This window comes from Sceloporus undulatus, chromosome 5, assembly GCF_019175285.1.
Source record: "Sceloporus undulatus isolate JIND9_A2432 ecotype Alabama chromosome 5, SceUnd_v1.1, whole genome shotgun sequence".
Lineage (NCBI taxonomy): Eukaryota > Metazoa > Chordata > Lepidosauria > Squamata > Phrynosomatidae > Sceloporus > Sceloporus undulatus.
Genome location: NC_056526.1, coordinates 101,244,787 through 101,263,614, shown reverse-complemented (window position 1 = coordinate 101,263,614; position 18,828 = coordinate 101,244,787). Strand labels below are relative to the sequence as shown.

At 42.3% G+C, this 18,828-nt stretch overlaps 1 protein-coding gene across 4 annotated transcripts in view; it reads left to right on the top strand.

The window, feature by feature from the left end:
• VWF (von Willebrand factor) overlaps nt 1-18,828 on the top strand; it is a 247,354-nt gene that overhangs the window by 196,870 nt on the left and 31,656 nt on the right. For all 4 annotated transcript variants that reach the window (XM_042469124.1, XM_042469122.1, XM_042469123.1 and 1 more), the window contains one exon: nt 8,467-8,507. In XM_042469124.1, coding sequence (XP_042325058.1) covers nt 8,467-8,507 — 41 coding nt within the window. The remainder of the gene's footprint in view (nt 1-8,466; nt 8,508-18,828) is intronic.

Sequence of the window (18,828 nt, the reverse complement as noted above, 5' to 3'; positions counted from 1 at the left end):
GCCTGTGTATGAGGCATTCTGGGGTGGCAAGGGAGTGGGATACAGGATACAGAGATGGCACTATGGCACTAGCTTGCATTTTGGGGTTGAAAATGGGGCCAAGGGCAGATCTCCTGCACTGACCCAAATGCCCACAACACACACACACACACACCAGAGGTTTTTAAATTTGACAAGTGGTGCCTGATCCTTTAAAAAAAAGGAGGTATGGAAAGCACACTTCTGATGCCCCTATGAGTGCTGACCATCGCGGAACTAATTTGATTGACAGCCAGGCACCTTCACCTTAAACCCGATTTCTCCCAAGAGGGCATTTGGGTTAAAATGCCCCTGGATTGGTAGTCAGCACTTGCTTCTGGAGGGATCCAGGAGGGAGAGACTGAAGCTTCCCAGTTCCTTCCAGCGCAAAGGTGCCAGTGAGAATGGCCCCTAGGTTTCCTAAAGTCTAGAATGTGTGTCTGACTATTCCTGGCTTCTCCTCTCCACTGTATAACACACTCCGGCAGAACATGATCCCACCTAAAGATCCCACCACTTGTGCCCCACTAACAAGGTCATCCTTGTTGCTTAGGATCAATCAGATCTAAAACAGTTGCATCCTTGACCTTTTGGACAATGACATTGTCTTCTAGGCAAGGGAGCAATTTGCTAAGACCTTAAAGTTTTGGCTGAGCTTGACATCTTGCAAATATCAGGATAGTTGAAATCACCCATTACTATGACATCTCTCCTTTCTGAGTGTGTGGTCATCCTTTTCTAGAAAGGCATCATCCAGTTCCTCACTTTGACTTGGGGTCTGTAGTAGACTCCCACAATAACATCCCTGTTGTTTTGCTCCCCTTTAATTTTTATTCAGATGTTCTCCACCTGGCTTCCAGGATCAATGTCCTGGATCTCTTCACTGGTGTAAACACCTTTTCTGTTTAGCCTATTCCAGAAGAATCTTGGGTATTAGAATCATAGAATCGTATTAACAGGAAGACATCTGCAGACAGAAGTGGCATCACTCCACAACATTGGCATGAAATTAGCAATGTCCCATCTCAACTTTTCACAGGTTTCATGTTAATTGGCTTACTAATTAAAACATACAAACCCTTTCTTCCATGCCTCCTTTACTTGCTCAGTCCCTCATCCCAATTTGTTCTTACTTCTGCTTTCTGTTTTCTAGCAGCTGACTTTGAGAAGTTTCCCCCTCTACACATTTGCCCATTTCTGTATCAGACCACAAATATTTCCCTGAACGACCACCAAGTACTATGCCTCTCATTATTCTCAGCATAAGCCTATAACATCTATAGATAACTCTTTTATATTTCTTAGTCATTATGCTGTGTATTACAACCAAAACAACAATGATATGACAGAATATACTACATTCTTACATATCATCAGTACAGATATCAGCATGCTTTGTAACATCAAGGTTCAAGAGTATTTTTTTAAAAAAAAATCTGTCATGAAAAAAAGTAGAGAAGGGGGATATAAATTCAAGGAATAAATAAATAAATAAATAAATAATCTATAAAATAGCTCAGTGTAAACTGGGCATGCTTTGTTGCCATGCGGTTTTGACTGAAATGGAGATTTTAAAATGGAATGGGCTATCACACAAGAGGGCATGGATGGATGGACCCCTGTACAGGCGCACACCACATGAACATATTTTGTGGTAATGTTGACTCAAATAGAAAATATAATATCACCCCCACTTCATTGTAATAATAATAATAATAATAATAATAATAATAATAATAATAGAATTTATTTATATGCCGCCCAGTCACTGGGAATCCGGATGGCTTACAACAGAAGGGTTAATAGACGGTTCCCTTCCCTCAGGCTTACAATCTAAAAAGACACAACACAAAAGGAGAAGGGAATGGTGAGGGGGTGGAATCAGGTCCAGCATTCTTATCTCCCTCTGAGGCCTGGACCAAGGCAGATGGACTGGAGGGAGGGCTCTTCTTCCAAATAAAGGTGTCTCTGTTGAACTATCAGGGACTGTTATGTCAGAGCAGAGATCAGAAGGTGATCTGGGAGCTGTGTTTGAGGGGTTATCTTTTATTTTTTCACTGTTTAAGGGCTTTGGGGGGGGCTTTTGTTTGGTTTTGGCCATTTGCTGTTCCTGAGTGTGTGGTATGAGGAGACAGAGCTTCTGTTGAGCCACTGATCTGATTTGGGGGAGGAGCTACCAGAAACTAACTCTGTATAGAAAGTTGAAAGTAGCTCACAGACTTGGGCAGGGGAGGAGATAGCAGCTATTAGCTCTGTATATAGCTTCATCCCTCGTCAAACTCAGCCAAAAAGTTCAGGCCTGCAAATTGCTCACTTGCCTGGAAGACAATTTCATTGTTGAAAGGGTGTAAGAGGCAACAAGTGGAAAGTACAGACCATGGTGCAAGAAGCCAAGTCTTTCTTGCTTGCACCATCTGTGGAGTCAGTTGTTCACTTTTGGTATTCTTCTTCCTCTTCCTGGGACACATCCTTTGACAAAAGGAACAATGAAATAACAATGTGTGCCCTAAGGTCCTTTCTTCTCAGGGTCTTGTAGGTCCTTGCAACATGAAGGCTATATTTTGTATCAAAATGTATCAGAAGAAAAGGGTAATGGTTAGTGGGTTTAATGCATCTGGCCAGCCTTTCTGTTACATCATGAATCAGCCTCTCTGTTGCATCAGTCCTGGGAGACAGCATGCCTCACAAAACATCTTATTAGGGCTGCATACCACTGCTTCTGTTTCTCACAACAAATCATCTACTATTGCCATACAGCTTTTCCTCCTCTGGGAGTTGACAATACCTCTTCCATTGATAGACCCTCCAAGGTTGCCTCCATGACAGGCAACTTTCAGGGGTGAAGTTCTTGTCCCTGCTTCTGTGCCTCATAATCACAAAATATGAGGGGAGCTTGAAATCCGCTCTAAGGTTGAAGCATGTTTTCAATAACTCTGCTGCTCTGTGCCACATTCCTCCAAATATCTTACTCCTGTGTTTTGGTATAGTTGCCCTGCCTAGAGAGTTGCCCTTTCAAAAGAGACTGATTCACTCTTCCCCCCCCAAAAAAATTCATATATCCTGATAAGTAAAAGTCTAGATATAAGCAGCTGCACCTTCTCTTCCAAAAGGACAATGAACATGCACTCGCTGCAAGTATAGCATATAAGATTATCTAGTAAAAACAAACAAACAAACATGGTACAGATGTTGCATGTCTCTGCAACAAGTCTGTCACCATCTCATGATCACCATCCTATCAGACCAAGCTTTGCCTGTAAAATCCCCCATGAAATGCCCCTCCCAAATCCCCTTTTTATTCTTTCAGTTTGCTGAGTTCCAGAGACTGAGGTAGCAGCTCTATAGAATTATTGCATGCTTGTTCTGCCCCCAACTAGTTGAGTGACTCAGCGGAAGCCCTTTCCCCCTTAGACCATGTGATCAGGGAGAATACCATACAAAAACACTGACACAAGTCTTCTCCCATTACTCATCACTTTATTTTTATCCTCATCCTTTTTATCCTTCTCCTGCTATTTTTTGTAGCTACATTAGTCTCCTTCCTTCCTTTTCCCTCTCTGACTCTCCAACTTTTTCTTTTTTGCCACCTCCTAAAGAAAGCTTTGAAACAGTGACTGCATTTAGCCAGGAGCTCTCTTTACAGCTATAGCTTCAGTATCTTGCATTTGTTTACTTTTTTTATTATTTTTACAGAGCTTGAGGTACAGGCCAGGCAAACGGGGGTGTTTTACATCGGTGTTTAAAAGGAGGATTTTTGAGGGGGAAGCCCAAAGTACTTTTTCAGTGCCTACTTAAGACTTCTGAATATGGACAGTGAAAGAGCTGCTGCAGTCAATTGCAACAGTTGTGGGATGTTTGTGCTCTTACCTACAGATGTAGATAACTTCACCTGCACCAAGGGCAAATCAGCAGCCCTGTTGGAAGAGAAAGTCCAGCAGCTGGAGAGCTGGGTATGTGCACTTCAGACTATTAGGAAGCAAGAGATTTTCCTGAACATAATAGGAGAGATGTAGTAGTGATGGGCGACTTCAACTGTCCTGATATTTGCTGGAAGTCAAAATCAGCAAAATCCTCAAGGTCTAGTAAATTTCTCACTTGTCTTGGAGACAATTTCATTGTCCAAAAGGTGGAAGAGGCAACAAGGGGACCAGCTATTTTAGATCTGATCCTAACCAACAAGGATGACTTGGTTAATGGGGTGCAAGTGGTGGGATCATTAGGTGGAAGTGACCATGTTCTCCTCGAGTTTGTAATACAGTGGAAAAGAGAAGTCAACCATAGTCAGACACACATTCTAGACTTTAGGAGAGTGAATTTCAGTAAACTTAGAGAAGTATTGAGAGCGATCCATGGTCAGAAATACTAAAAGATAAAGGAGTTCAGGACAGATGGGACTTTCTCAAAAGGGAGATACTGAAGGCACAATTTCAAACAGTTCCAGTCAGGAAGAAAAATGGGAGATGTCTCAAGAAACCAGGATGGATGACTAAGGAACTTTCAACTGAGCTAAGTTTTAAACAAAACATTTATAAGAAATGGAAAAAGGGGGAAATCACAAAAAAGAAATTCAAAGAAATAGCAGCCATGTGTAGGGGTAAAGTCAGAAAAGCTAAAGCACAGAATGAACTAGAGAGGTTAAGAACAACAAAAGGGGCTTTTTTGGATATGTCTGCAGCAAAGGGAAGAAGAAGGAAATGGTAGGGCCACGGCATCAGGAAGATGGCAAAATGTTAACAGGGGACAGAGAAAAGGCAGAATTTCTCAATACCTTCTTTTCCTCAGTCTTCTCAGAAAAGGAAAAGGATGCTCAACCTGAGGATAATGGAGCAGAGGACAGAATAGGGGAATTTCAGCACAGAATAAGTAAAGAGATAGTAGAGAGAATACCGTGTTAATTTAAAAGAATTTAAGTCTCCAGGACCAGATGAACTCCATCCAAGGGTATTTAAAAAACTGGCAAATGTAATATCGGAGCTATTGGCAATAATCTTTGAGAACACCTGGAGAACAGGAGAAGTCTCAGCAGACTGGAGGAGGGCAAATGTTGTCCCCATCTTCAAAAAGGGAAAAAAAGAGGAACCCAACAGTTATCATCCAGTTAGTCTGACATCAATACCAGGAAAGATTCTGGAGCAGATAATTAAACAGAGAGTCTGTGAACATCTAGAAGGCAATTGCATAATCACAAAAAGTCAACATGGGTTTCAGAGAAAGAAGTCATGCCAGACAAATCTAATCTCTTTCTTTGATAAAAATTACTTGCTTGGTAGATGAAGGGAATGCTGTGGATATAGTATATCCTGATTTCAGTAAGGCCTTTGACAAGGTTTCCCATGACATTCTTGTTAACAAGCTTGTAAAATGTGGACTAGACAAGGTAACTATTACATGGATTTGTAATTGGTTGACCGGCCGAACCCAAAGGGTGCTCAACAATGGTTCCTTTTCATCCTGGAGGGAAGTGACCAGTGGGGTCTCACAGGGCTCTGTCCTGGGCCCAGTGCTATTCAACATCTTTATCAACGACCTGGATGACAGAATTGGGAGCATACTTATCAAATTTGCAGATGACACCAAATTAGGAGGAATAGCTAATACCCCAGAGGACAGGATCAAAATTAAAAATGACCTGAATAGACTTGAAAGCTGGGCCAAAGCTAACAAAATGAAATTCAACGTGGAGAAATGTAAGGTACTGCACTTAGGGCGGAAAAATAAAATGCACAAATATAGGATTGGGGACACCTGGCTGAATGAAACTACGTGTTAAAGAGTCCAAGCAGACTACAAGTTGAACATGAGTCAACAGTTTGATACGGCAGCTAAAAAGGCCAATGCAATTTTAGGCTGCATCAATAAAAGTATAGTGTCTAGATCAAGAGACGTAATAGTGCCACTGTATTCTGCTTTGGTCAGGCCCCACCTGGAATATTGTGTCCAGTTCTGGGCACCACAATTCAAAAAGGACATTGAGAAACTGGAGCGTGTCCAAAGAGGGCGATTAAAATGGTGAAGGGTCTGGAATCCGTGTCCTATGAGCAACGACTTAGGGAGCTGGGTATGTTTAGCCTGGAGAAAAGAAGGTTAAGAAGTGATATGATAGCCCTCTTTAAATATTTTGAAGGGATGTCATGTTGACGAGGGAGCAAGCTTATTTTCTGCTGCTCCAGAGAACAGGACCCGGAAAAATGGATGCAAGCTACAGGAAAAGAGATTCCACCTCAACATTAGGAAGAACTTCCTGACAGTAAGGGCTGTTCGACAGTGGAACGCACTCCCTCAGAGGGTGATAGAGTCTCCTTCCTTGGAGGTCTTTAAGCAGAGGCTGGATGGCCATCTGTCAGGGATGCTTTGACTGAGAGCTCCTGCATGACAGGGGGGTTGGACTGGATGGCCCTAGTGGTCTCTTCCAACTCTATGATTCTATGATTCTGTGATTCAATTTTAGGCTGCATCAATAGAAGTATAGTGTCTAAATCAAGGGAAGTAATGGTGCCATTCTAAGCTGCCTTGGTCTGGCCTCACCTGGAATACTGTGACCAGTTCTGGACACCACAATTCAAAAAGGATGTTGACAAATTAGAGTGTGTCCAAAATGGGCCACCAAAATGGTGAAGGACCTGGAAACCATGCCTTATGAGGAAATACTTAGGAAGCTGGGTATGTTTAGCCTGGTAAAGAGACGGTTAAGTGGTGATTTAATAGTCCTGTTTAAGTATTTGAAGGGGTGTCACATTGAAGAGGGAGCAAGCTTGTTTTCTCCTGCTCCAGAGACTAAAACACGGAACAGTGGATGCAAGCTACAGGAGAAGAGATCCCACCTTAACATTAGGAAGAACTTACTGATCATAAGAGCTGTTTGACAGTTGAACAGACTCCCTTGAAGAGTGATGGACTCTCCTTCTTTCGAAGTTTTTAAGCTGAGGCTGGATGGCCATCTGTCAGAGGTTCTTGTTTTGCAGGTGGTTTGACTGGTGTGGCCATTGTCGTCTATCAAAAGAGAGAGGGAGAGGGAGAGAGAGGGAGAGAGAGAGAGCGAGCATGATATGGTGGGTTGAGCATAGTCTAACTAGGTGACCTTGTCAGTGTTGCCAACAAGCCTCAAAGATATTCCCTGGAATGTTTTATCAAAATCCAAAATCCCTGGAATTTCCCAATATTTATTATTATTATTAATTCAAAATCCCTGGAAAGAAATTAATTAATTTCCCCAGATTCCAGGGAATTCCCCAGAAATTGGCAACAATGGACTTGTACAAGTCACATGCTGTCAAACTCAGGGGAAGGCAGTGGCAAACCTCCTGTGAAGGAATCTTACAAAGAACATTCTATGATAGGTTGGCCTTATCGTCACTGTAAGTCAGAAAGGACTTGTAGGTACACAGCAGCCACACACACACACACACACACACACAGAGAGAGAGAGAGTCGTCAAGACCCCATGAATATGGAAAATTTGCGAATAGTGCAAGCCCTGCCCACCTTCTCCTCTGATGCCTGAGATAACTGCAGTTAGCTGTCCCAAGGACAAGAGGCAGGGACTGGGCAGTACACGTGAGAGAGCCTCACCCACTATCTCCTGTGCCTGGGATAGCTGCAGCCAGGTGTCCCAAGCACAGGAGAAATGGACCAGGCAGTGTTCATGGGAGCCCTGCCTACCCTTTCCTGTATCTGTGATAGCTGCAGCCAGCTGTCCCAAGCATGAGAGGAGGAGGTGGGCAGGGCTCACGCTGAGATCACAAATAATCAAATTTACGAATCCCAAGTCCAGGAATATGAAGAGACAACTCTCTCTCTCTCTCTCTCTATATATATATATATATACACACACACACACACACACACACATCCAATTTGTAAAAGAACAAGGAGCAAGAGCAGGATAGTTAGGATCACTAGTTAATGGGAACAACCTATTAAAAAGCACAATTTGGAAAATGACTTTTTTTAAAGCAATACTTGCAAAGATATTTAAACAGTTGGGAAATTTATGGCTATTTTTGTTCAAAGTAGACTTTGAGAAACATTCTTTGGTGGCACTACAACTCCATTTAGTGTTATAAACAATGCTGGGCAACATTTTGGTCTCTCTCTCTCTCTCTCTCTTTCTGTTTCAATGGCATGATCTGAGCAGCTGTATTTGATTCTTAATAGATTACAGTTAATGACATCTCCAGGATCTTCACAGGGTTGCCCTGAGTCAGATTCATGACCTGAGGGCAGCTAACAACAAAAACAACTGGATACTCCAATTTACAAATAAATTTCATGGTCCTTCTCTAAATGAGAGGAAGAAGCAAGGAAGGGAAAAAAAACCTCCATGAAGCACAGCAGCTATGATATGTACATTATGGTCAAACTTACAGGGTGGTTTCAGTTATATTTTATTAAAACTGGTATACTTTGTGTTCAAATTACCAGTATTAATACATTTCATATTTGCTGCAGAACCTGTGAATGGCTGTGTTTTCAATGGAACTATTCTCGAGGTAAGATAATATTCTGAAGCTATTTTAATTATCTTCAACTTAGGGATTATTTACATGATATCTGTTTGAAATGAAACATAATATTAGGTTTTCATATTTGTCTTATTTGAAGTGGGAGAAGTGAGGGCAAAACATCTTTCCCTATTAACATGAAATCTTAAACCTAGTTTTCAATGAGAAAATAAATCTATGTCTTAGCTGTACCAGTTCAGGTGTCACATTATTGAATGATGAATAATACAAAAACATTATTTGGAATTTTTTAAAAAACAAAAGCTAGATGGCCATCTGTCAGGGGGTGTGTGTGCTTTGATTGTATATTCACAATGTGTGTGTATTCACAATGCATAGCAGGGGGTTAGACCTGATGGCCTTTGAGATCTCTTCCGATGTGATTCTATAATTCTGTGATTAGATTCACACTGAAAACTAATATCAGAGGAAAGACTTAGGAACCAAGGAAGCTGCCTAAATTGGTTAATCTATCTCAGTATTGTTTGCATGAGCTAGCAGCTGCTCTGAAGAGGCCTTAGTCCCAAAACAGGCAGGCCAAAAGTAGTGGCTTCTGGCTGCTCTGGGGTCATGGCATGCAGATGGTGCATCCCTCTTGAGTTGCTGGAAGCCACTCTGAGGCTGCCTAACATGGCCTCAAGCCACCTGTTTGGGACTGCAGTAGTGGCCCGCTTTAAGAACGGGCTGTCTGATCACCATGGTCCGAGGCGAATCACAGTTGCAGCAGCCAGAGGCAGCTCCAATCTACCTGTCTGCTTTGCCCCTCAGACGAGAAGCTTTCCCTGTCATATCTGAAGATGCATAACACTAAACCCAGGAAAGTGGGGGTTCTACTGATGTGTTACAGGTATCCCTTTCTTTCCTTTGGCATTTATTTTTCTATGGCCCAATCATGACGAAAGCATTCTGACACTGTTGGTTTTTCAGTAAAATGGAAAATTACATTTTTTCCTCTCCAGGTTTGGAGTATTGTTCTACATAGGTATATCCTCCCCCCACCTTTCCCCCTCTGTTAGCTAGTCAAGGCCTCCCTTAAAATACTTTGGCCCATATGTGACTTCCGAAAAATTGGTGAGAATTTATAAAAATGTGAATAACAAATGTTAGAAATGTAACAAACACATGGGATCATTTTATCATCAATTGTGGATTTGTAAAAAAGCAGCAACAACAAAATAATGGTTAACAATCAGTAAGATGATATAAAAGATTTTGAGAGAAGAAATAGCATTTAGGCCAGAATTATTCCTCTTAAATATAGTAGATTTTGAAGAAAAAATGGAAAGAGAAAATAGAAACTTACTATGCTATATGATTACAGCAGCAAGTGAAGAGGATAAAAGAAATAAATGAAAATTAATTCATAGATGTAGCCAATGTATAGCCAATATGTTAATAGTTAGAGGATTTAAGCATGGACTTTGGGCAAGGACTGTTTTGAGACAGATGGCTGAAAATGTCAGAGTGACATGTCTGTATTCATTTTGAGGCACCTACAGGTGTGCCTAGTCAAAATCAGAGATGTTTGGAATGCCATCCTGGGACACAGGCCTGATAAGCTGCAGACTGATTGATTGATGAGGGTTAATGTTGTATGTTAGGTGTAAGGTAGAGCACCCAATTAATGCAATGTTTTAATTCAAATGTAACCAATGAAATGTAATTTCTAGTTTTCTTTAAAATACTGGGCCGGTACAGACCGGCCCTTTCCAGTGCCCTCATCACATGCTAGGGTTGGCTCAGGGTGGCGCTTCGAGATGCCGCTCAAACCTAGCATGTGTTGAGGGCATCAAAATAGTGGTGCCCTGTACACATGGGCACCGCCATTGTTACGCAAGTGCTGTGCGGCGCTTACGTAATGAGTGAGCCAGTGGTGCACTTGTTACTCTGTAGCCATGGCGTAAAAAGAACCCACTTTTTGTGGGTTCTTTTTATGCTGCAGGGAAGCCACATGGTTTGGCGGCTGCGGCTTCCCTGCAGAGAGAGAACAGGTGCCGACAGGACACCGTTTTTGGCGCAATGTACCGCCACGATAAAAACTTGGTTCACTTTGAATTTGGGGTCCCAGAATTTGGAATATCAATTTCCTCTGGGAACACTGCTGCAGCAGAAATAAACTATGTTTCCTTTCCAATCGAGCTCCTGGGTCTCCCTGATTCTGGTTCTAAATTAAATTCAAAAAGAATTCTGCTACACAAGGATGATTTATATAAAATACTGGAAAGCAGAAGTTAACCCTAAATGTTTAAGAGTGGGTACAAAAATTATTGGACTTCGTTGGATCCAATAAGAAACAAATTGGTTAAAGGAAATTCAATACAAACTTAATTGCATAACTGGCAGTCTATAGATTATGTTAAGACAAGAAAATGAGACAATGTAATGAAGGGTTTCAGTATTAAAAAAGAATTTCTTTTCTGTCAGGTAGTCTGAATTTCTTTTTTGTCTTTTCTACCATACAGAATCTCCCAAGTTATAGTCCAACAATCAAAGCACTATGCCACATTGGCTCGTGTGTGTGTTTGTGTATGAACCAATGTGGCATAGTGCTTTGATTGTTGGACTATGACTCTGGAGATCAAAGTTCCATTCCCAGCTTGGCAACTAAACCCACTGGGTGATCTTTGGCAAGTCACATGTTCTCAGCCTCAGGGAAAGGCAATGGCAAACTTCCTCTGAACAAATCTGTGTGTGTGTGGGGGGGGGGTGTTGTGGTAAAAAAACAACAGCAGAGTTTTGAGGCATTTAACAAAAGCTTTACTTAACAGAAGCCTTTAAAAACTGACGCAAAAACAAAACAATATGAATGGCACAGTACACAGCAGCAAAAATTAAAGAACAGTCAAAAATCCTGATACAGCAGCATGGAAAGCAAGATACAAAGAATGCTCTCCATAATCCAGCAGATCTACAAGGTAGTTATACCTTTCTAATTGGTTAACATAATCACCTGGTCTATTTAGCTAACTACCATGGTTTACACCTGCCAGTTTACTAGATTCTCATCCAGTCGCAACATAGTATACCTTGACAAAATCTTGCCAAGGAAGCCCCATAATAGGTTCACTTTAGGGTTTCCACAAGTCAAAAATGAATTGAAGGCACACAACAACAGCAAAAAAGAATCTAAAACAGTAGGAAGAGGGAACTAACTGTACCACCCTGTTCTGCTTTGGTCAGTTCTCACCTGGAATACTGTGTCCAGTTCTGGGCACCACAATTCAAAAAGGATGTTGACAAACTGGAGCATGGCCAGAGGAGGGTGGCCAGAATGGTGAAAGGTTTGAAATTTGGAGCAACATAGGGAGTTGGGTATGTTTAGCCCCTAGAAGAGAAGGGAGTTTCACACGGGAGTAATTTCTCTTTATTTCAAATGAAAAGAAAGTGGGGCCAGAATGCAATTACGTGAATTCACTAGTTCAACGAATTTACATGAATGCAAATTGTGTTTGAACTGGCTTCCATTGCCCGAAAATAGCTTGCCTTTGCCCAAAATTGCATGTGGTAGTCTATCACACAATAACGTTAAACCCCATGATTGCGTTCGGATTGCCATTGCATTATACTTCCAATTGTCCTTGTCTGATAACGTCCATGGTTAAAATGCTCTGTTTAAATATTTCAAGGGATGTTATATTGAGGATGGAAGAAGTTTGTTTTCTACTGCTCAAGAGAACAGGATCTGGAACAATTCATACAAGTCTTGCCAAGAAAACCCATGACCATAATCAGAAACAACCTGAAGGCACACATCACCACCATATATATATTTATATACATACAGTGTGAAAGTTAGAAAGGAGTAATTTTAGATACAAATTAAATATATGCAAGATTGTCAAGTGATGTCTGACTGTAGAGGGTGGTGCTCATCTTGTTACTAAGCTGAAGAGCCAGTGTTGTCAAAGATGACTCTGTGATCATGTGGCCAGTATCACTGCATGAAATGCTGCTACCTTCCCACTGAAGTGGTACCTATTTATCTATTTCCACTTTTGGGAGTGGTAAATATTCTTCCTTCATTCTAAAATCCCAGTTATGGGTTGAAGTGTGTGCACATGTGGGTTCAATTGTAAAATAATGTTCAGGAAGTGGAGGGGGAAATGTGATATTTGTCTGTTTTTGTGGATTTTTTTGGTCGTGTTTTATACTTTTTTTTTTCTTTTGGTTGTCTTTTATTTTATAATTGAACACACACATGCACATGCTTCAACCCATAACTGTGGTTTTAGAATGAGTGAAGAAGATTTACCACTCCCAAAAGTGGAAGTAGATAAATAAGTACCACTTCAGTGGGAAGGTAACAGCATTTCATGCAGTGATGCTGGCCACATGATTACAGAGGCATCTTTGACAACGCTGGCTCTTCAGCTTAGTAACAAGATGAGCACCACCTCTACAGTCAGACATCACTTGACAATCTTGTCAAAGGGGAAATCTTTACCTTTTATTTTTACCTTTTTACTAGCCTTTATATAAAGCAATAACACAATACTCCCTAAAATATGTACCTGTAAAAATCATAGAATCATTAACAAATTAAAAACAGGTGGTGAACATGTACTTTCAAGCTAGAAGAGTGGGATGAAGGGATCTGTTGCCTCTGCTTCAGTAGGCTGCTATGTCATATGATGTAGACATATTTAAAAAAAAACATTCTTGTCCAATTATTTTTGCCAATATTTTCTTTTCAATACTTCTATTCTCCTAAAACCTGACCCCAGCCTAGTAAATACTGTCATTTGCATTGAAGTGATATTGATATTATACACCTTCAAAGTTATCAAATTTAAAAAACAATTTTAACTACCTTGCGGTATGTGTTTAATTTTCACTAAAGGAAGAACTCTTCTGCTCTGTCCTCTCCTCTCTTTCTAAGCTCTCATTAACTTATCCATGAATAGTTCAGACTTGTCTGTTGCAATTGTATTACTGGAGCCATTTGTTTTTTCCCTAATCCTTTTACATTTCCAGCTTGTATCCAGTTACCAGCTTTATCTTCCCATAGTTTGGTTTAATTGCATTTATTTCACAGCAATGTCCAACCAGATGGTTTTACTTAAATGGAATCATCTTGCAACAGTCATCTGGTTTCCCAGGCTTTTATTGAACAGAGTGATTACGGAAGACAAGGACAATCTTTGCCTTGATATGAACTTTTATGAGTTTCATTGTGTGAGCAGATGTTGACAAGGCTTTGTGAGGTTCTTATTTATTATTTCATCTATTTGACATTTTAAAAAAATAATAATTAAATATTGGCCAAGTCCCTCACAGTACTACTGCTATCTTGATATTTGATTCTGATTTGCTGCTTATAAACCCACTATAATCCCCCCTCCACCAAATGAAAGTATTTAACATGAAAGGTCTGTAAGCTAATGCATTCAGTACAGTTACTGTTATTTCTGGGAAGCTATGATTTGGGAATTTAAGGTTTTCTGTAAAACCTGGACCAGTGGAAAAGGACTGCTATAACACAAAAATATTATAATGCTCCAATTCCTGTAAAAATCAATATAGCCCATATATATGATCCCATTTTAAACATAGGGCTTTGCACACCTGTGAAGGTGGATCAGGATCCCAGGAGCTTGGAAAGATTTCTGCTGTACTAATTGGCATGTCTTTTCTTTGAGCATAGCTCTAGTATTACATTAATCTCTAACTGCTGTCTTGTAATATGCAACTATAAAATAGAAAGATGGAGTTGAGGAGAAGGAAAAGATGGATGAACAAGAAGTTAAAGAAAAAGATTGATGAAAGAAAAAAGGAGGGGGAAATAAATGTGAATGGGGGAGGAAAACAGACACAAGGCTAAACTACATTCATAATTAGGAATCATTTATTAGTGCCCCTATAGCTTTAATTTTATATAAAATATAACTGATTGAGTGGTTCCAAACTGGTTCACAGTGGAGGCTGGAAATGGGAGTCTTTCCTCACATGTTTTTCCCACGGTCTAAATCACCTCAGCTGATATTTCCCTACAGAGGAAAAAGACTGCACTGTGAGCCTAATAGTAGTTTAAGGATGGAGATGGTTTTAGAAGATGAACAACACAATAACAGGATAACCATTTCCTGAGAGTTGCTGCTTCTATCCAGTGCAACTGTTTTTTTTTACCTCAGAGGGAAGCCGCTGCGGAACAAATGCAATACACAGTGATTGGAAGGAAAAAAGCCACAGCTTTATTAAACACATTAACACCAAAATGTAGGGTTGGCTCTAATGATTGAGGTCTGGATCTGTCATCCATCAGTCCCCGACGGAATGGATGAACCCAAGTGCTTGGTCTCAGCCAAGCTTTGGGATTGCAAGGGATACGCTAATTAAGCGCTCCTCTATTCCGTTAATCGATCATGCGATAGATCGCATCTCCGCATATGCATACTATCGCATCTCTATTCCTTGTCAATTGTTAAGAAATCAGAATCCCCCACTTAACTTGAAGTTTTGCCCAGAGCATCCCATGGGACGTGGCACAGCAATTAAGATGCTGATCTGATGATTGCAGGATCAGTAGGTTTGGCAGTTGGACACTCCTGTCACTAGTCCCAGCTTCTGCCAACCTAGCAGTTCAAAAGCATGGAAAAGTGCAACTAGATAAACAGCTACCACTTTAGTGGGATCCTGCTGCTCTCCTGCTCTAGTGAGGGAGGGATGAGGGTGGCCCCAGCTCCAACCTCTGCTCCAGAGCCGCTCCCTCCAGTCCACCTGCCTGCTTTCCCTGCCCAGCTGGCTAGCTCGCAGCAACCAGGACTCATGTTGTCAAAGGGCACCATAGCCTCCTTTCCTGGTGCACAACCAACAGAAAGGAGAGCAGCTGGAGGAGAGCAGGGCAGCAATGGCAAGGAGGGATACAGAGAGAGAGAGAGAGGGTGGGTGAGGGGCTTTGAGGCCAGGGAGGCTTCCTTGTCATGCCCCTTCTGCTCAGCCTTTTCTTTTGCCACACTGGCAGTGGCTACCCATGAGGGACTACTGCCGCTGTGGTGAAGCAGGCCCAGATGCACTCACCCCTTCCCTCTGCAGAAGGAAGACCCAATAGGATGTCACCTCTCATCTGGGTTGTCATCCTATGTGGGCCACACCTCCATACCCACACCCAGTGATGCCACTGGCCCAGAAATACAAAAATAGGGGAACTTAACTGAGATGAAGACCATTGTGTTCAGAGAAGTGTTCCCAGGCATTGTGTGACTATCATTTGTTATTTGATGTTTTTAATTTGTTGCCTGCCTTACTTTACTGAACCCTTTCCTGTATTGTAATGTATTATTTGTATGTATTATGCTATTCTTACCTCTCCATTGACGCCCCCTTGTCGTGGGGGAGAGGCTTACGTACCCTAATGAAATTGTGAGCTATGCTGGCAGTGGTATAATAGCCACTGGTAGGGCCTCCCATGCCAGACAGGTCACAACCGAAGGGTCTGACCAAGAGTGCCAAAGGGCAGGGTGGGCTCTCTAGCTTTATGGTAACCATCCTAGGAGAAGGAAAACTCTAATCCCAAACCCAGGCAGATGGTGCTCGTCTAACCCTGTAAGGACAACCATCTAAGAGAAGGAAACTCTAATCAAACCTACGACCCAAGGACCTCGTTGCCATTGTCCATGATTGTCAAGGCCTCAGCAGATGAACCTCTGGTTTAAAGGGTGAGGCCAGTTTTGTGCATGCTGAGCTCCACCAGAAAAACCCATTGCACAGGCTCAAAGGATACATCCAATCCCCGAAAAAGCCCTGTAGCGATAGGCGAGGGACAAAATGGCAGGTGTAAAGATGCACTGGAAGCCGCAGACCCAACCCTGCATGCAGGCGGTTCAGGACTTTGGTAGCTTGAGTCTGACTGCGGATGACCAAGCAGACTTTTTTAAGGAGAGCACTGCTTGCTCCATATGGAGAGGGGCCTAGAAAAGGTGGCCTAACGAAAGCTCATCCCCATATACCCGGTTGGCTAGCGGCGGCCAACAGGCATCTTCTGATGTGGTCAAACAAAGACAAAGAAACGAAGGCACACACCAACCTCCAAAGGTGCAAATAGACTAAAGCTTCCATGCTGAAACATCAGAACCATGCAAGATTCTGCAGATAGTGGACATCCTGAGCGTTGTTCTGCTCTAATAGCCCATGAACTGTCACGACTTAACATTGACATCGCTGCTCTTAGTGAAGTTTGTCTCCACGAGGAAGGCAGCCTTAAAGAACACGGTGCCGGCTACACACTCTACTGGTCTTGCAAACCCAAAACTGAAAAACATCTTTCAGGTGTAGGTTTTATGATCAAAACTCCATTGCCTCCAAACTCAAAACCTTGCCAACAGGACACTCTGATCACATTATCACCTTACACCTCCCACATGTTGTTCTCTTCAGTATATATGCCCCAATTATGCAAGTCGACCCTGTGGAGAAAGGCAAATTGTACTCAGACCTACGCCACCTTATACAAAAAGTCCCTGCAGAAGACAAAATCATTATCCTTGGTGACTTCAATTGCAGAGTAGAAAATAACTTCGAAGCCTGGAAAGGTGTTTTAGGCAAGCATGGTGTTGGAAACTGTAATGATAACGGACGGCTCCTGCTAGAGTTTTGTGCAGAACAGCAGCTGACTATTACAAACACCATCTTTCAGCAGAAAGAGAGCATGAAGACAACCTGGATGCATTCCCGATCCAAACACTGGCACCTCATTGACTATATCCTAGTGCACCAGAGAAATATTTGCGATGCTCATCGTACCAGAGTGATGCCCAGTGCAGAATGTCAAACAGATCATCGCCTTGTAAGATGTAAACTAAATCTTCATTTTAAGTTTAAACCTAAGAGGGGTGGCATCCTAAAGAGGAGACTCCAAGTCAACAATCTTCAACAAGCTGCCATGAGAGACAACTTCCAAGCAAATTTGCAAACAAAACTTGAAGACAATCTTGTAGACTCTTCTCCTACAGCTCTTTGGCAACATATCAAAAACAGCTTCCTGCAATCTGCAGAAGAATCCTTAGGATTCTCCCTCAAGAAAAACCAAGACTGGTTTGATGAAAACAACCAAGAGGTCCAGGAGTGTTGGCAAAGAAGAGAACTGCTCACCAGGCACACCTCGCCCAGCAATCTTGCCATGTAAAAAAAGCAGCCTTTCACCTCGCATGTAGTCAACTCCAACAAAAACTCTGAGACATTCAGAACAAGTGGTGTATCAACTTAGCAGAAAAGACACAACATTGTGTAGATCTGGGTGATTCCAGAGGTTTTACAAAGCTCTTAAAGCAGTGTTTGGACCTACATATCAGGTCCAAAGCTCCCTATACAGTACAGATGGTCAAACACTAGTCACAGATAAAGCTTCCATTCTGAACCGATGGGCTGAACATTTCCAAAGCCTCTTTAGTGCCAACTGAGTAGTCCAAGACTCAGCTATTCAACATATGACATAACCACCGATGAAAAATGAATTGGACATAGCTCCCATTTTGGAAGAGACCCTTAAGGCCATACAACAGATGAAAAATGGCAAGGCAGCCAGGATTGATGGAATTCCACCTGAAGCTTGGAAACATGGTCATGTACTCCACGGTCTCCTTGTGAGTTGCTGGGAAAAAGGTAAACTGTCATCAGATCTCCAAGATGCAGTCATCATCAGCCTGTAATAATAATAATAATAATAATAGGTTTTATTTATATACCGCCCAATCACTGGGAATCCGAGCGGTTTACAATAGAGGGGATAACAGACAGTTCCCTGCCCTCAGGCTTACAATCTAAAAGACACGACACAAAAGGAGAAGGGAATGGTGAGGGGGGGAGGGAATCAGGTCCAGCATTCTTCTCTCCCTCTGAGGCCTGGACCAAGGCAGATGGACCGGAGGGAGGGCTCTTCTTCTTCAGGCTAGCCCCTGATGGAATTGGGCCAGCCTACTCTCTCCCTCAGAGGCCGAAAGATGACAGTTAGGGAGGGAGCCTCCTTCTTCAGGCCAGCCCCTGATGGTACTGGGCCAGCCTTCTCTCTCCCTCAGAGGCCGAACGATGACAGTTAGGGAGGGAGGAGCCTCTGTCTTCAGGCCAGCCCCTGATGGTACTGAGCCAGCCTTCTCTCTCCCTCAGAGGCCGAACGATGACAGTTAGGGAGGGAGGAGCCTCTTTCTTCAGGCTAGCCCCTGATGGTACTGAGCCAGCCTTCTCTCTCCCTCAGAGGCCGAAAGATGACAGTTGGGGAGGGAGGAGCCTCCTTCTTCAGGCCAGCCCCTGATGGTACTGAGCCAGCCTTCTCTCTCCCTCAGAGGCCGAACGATGACAGTTAGGGAGGGAGGAGCCT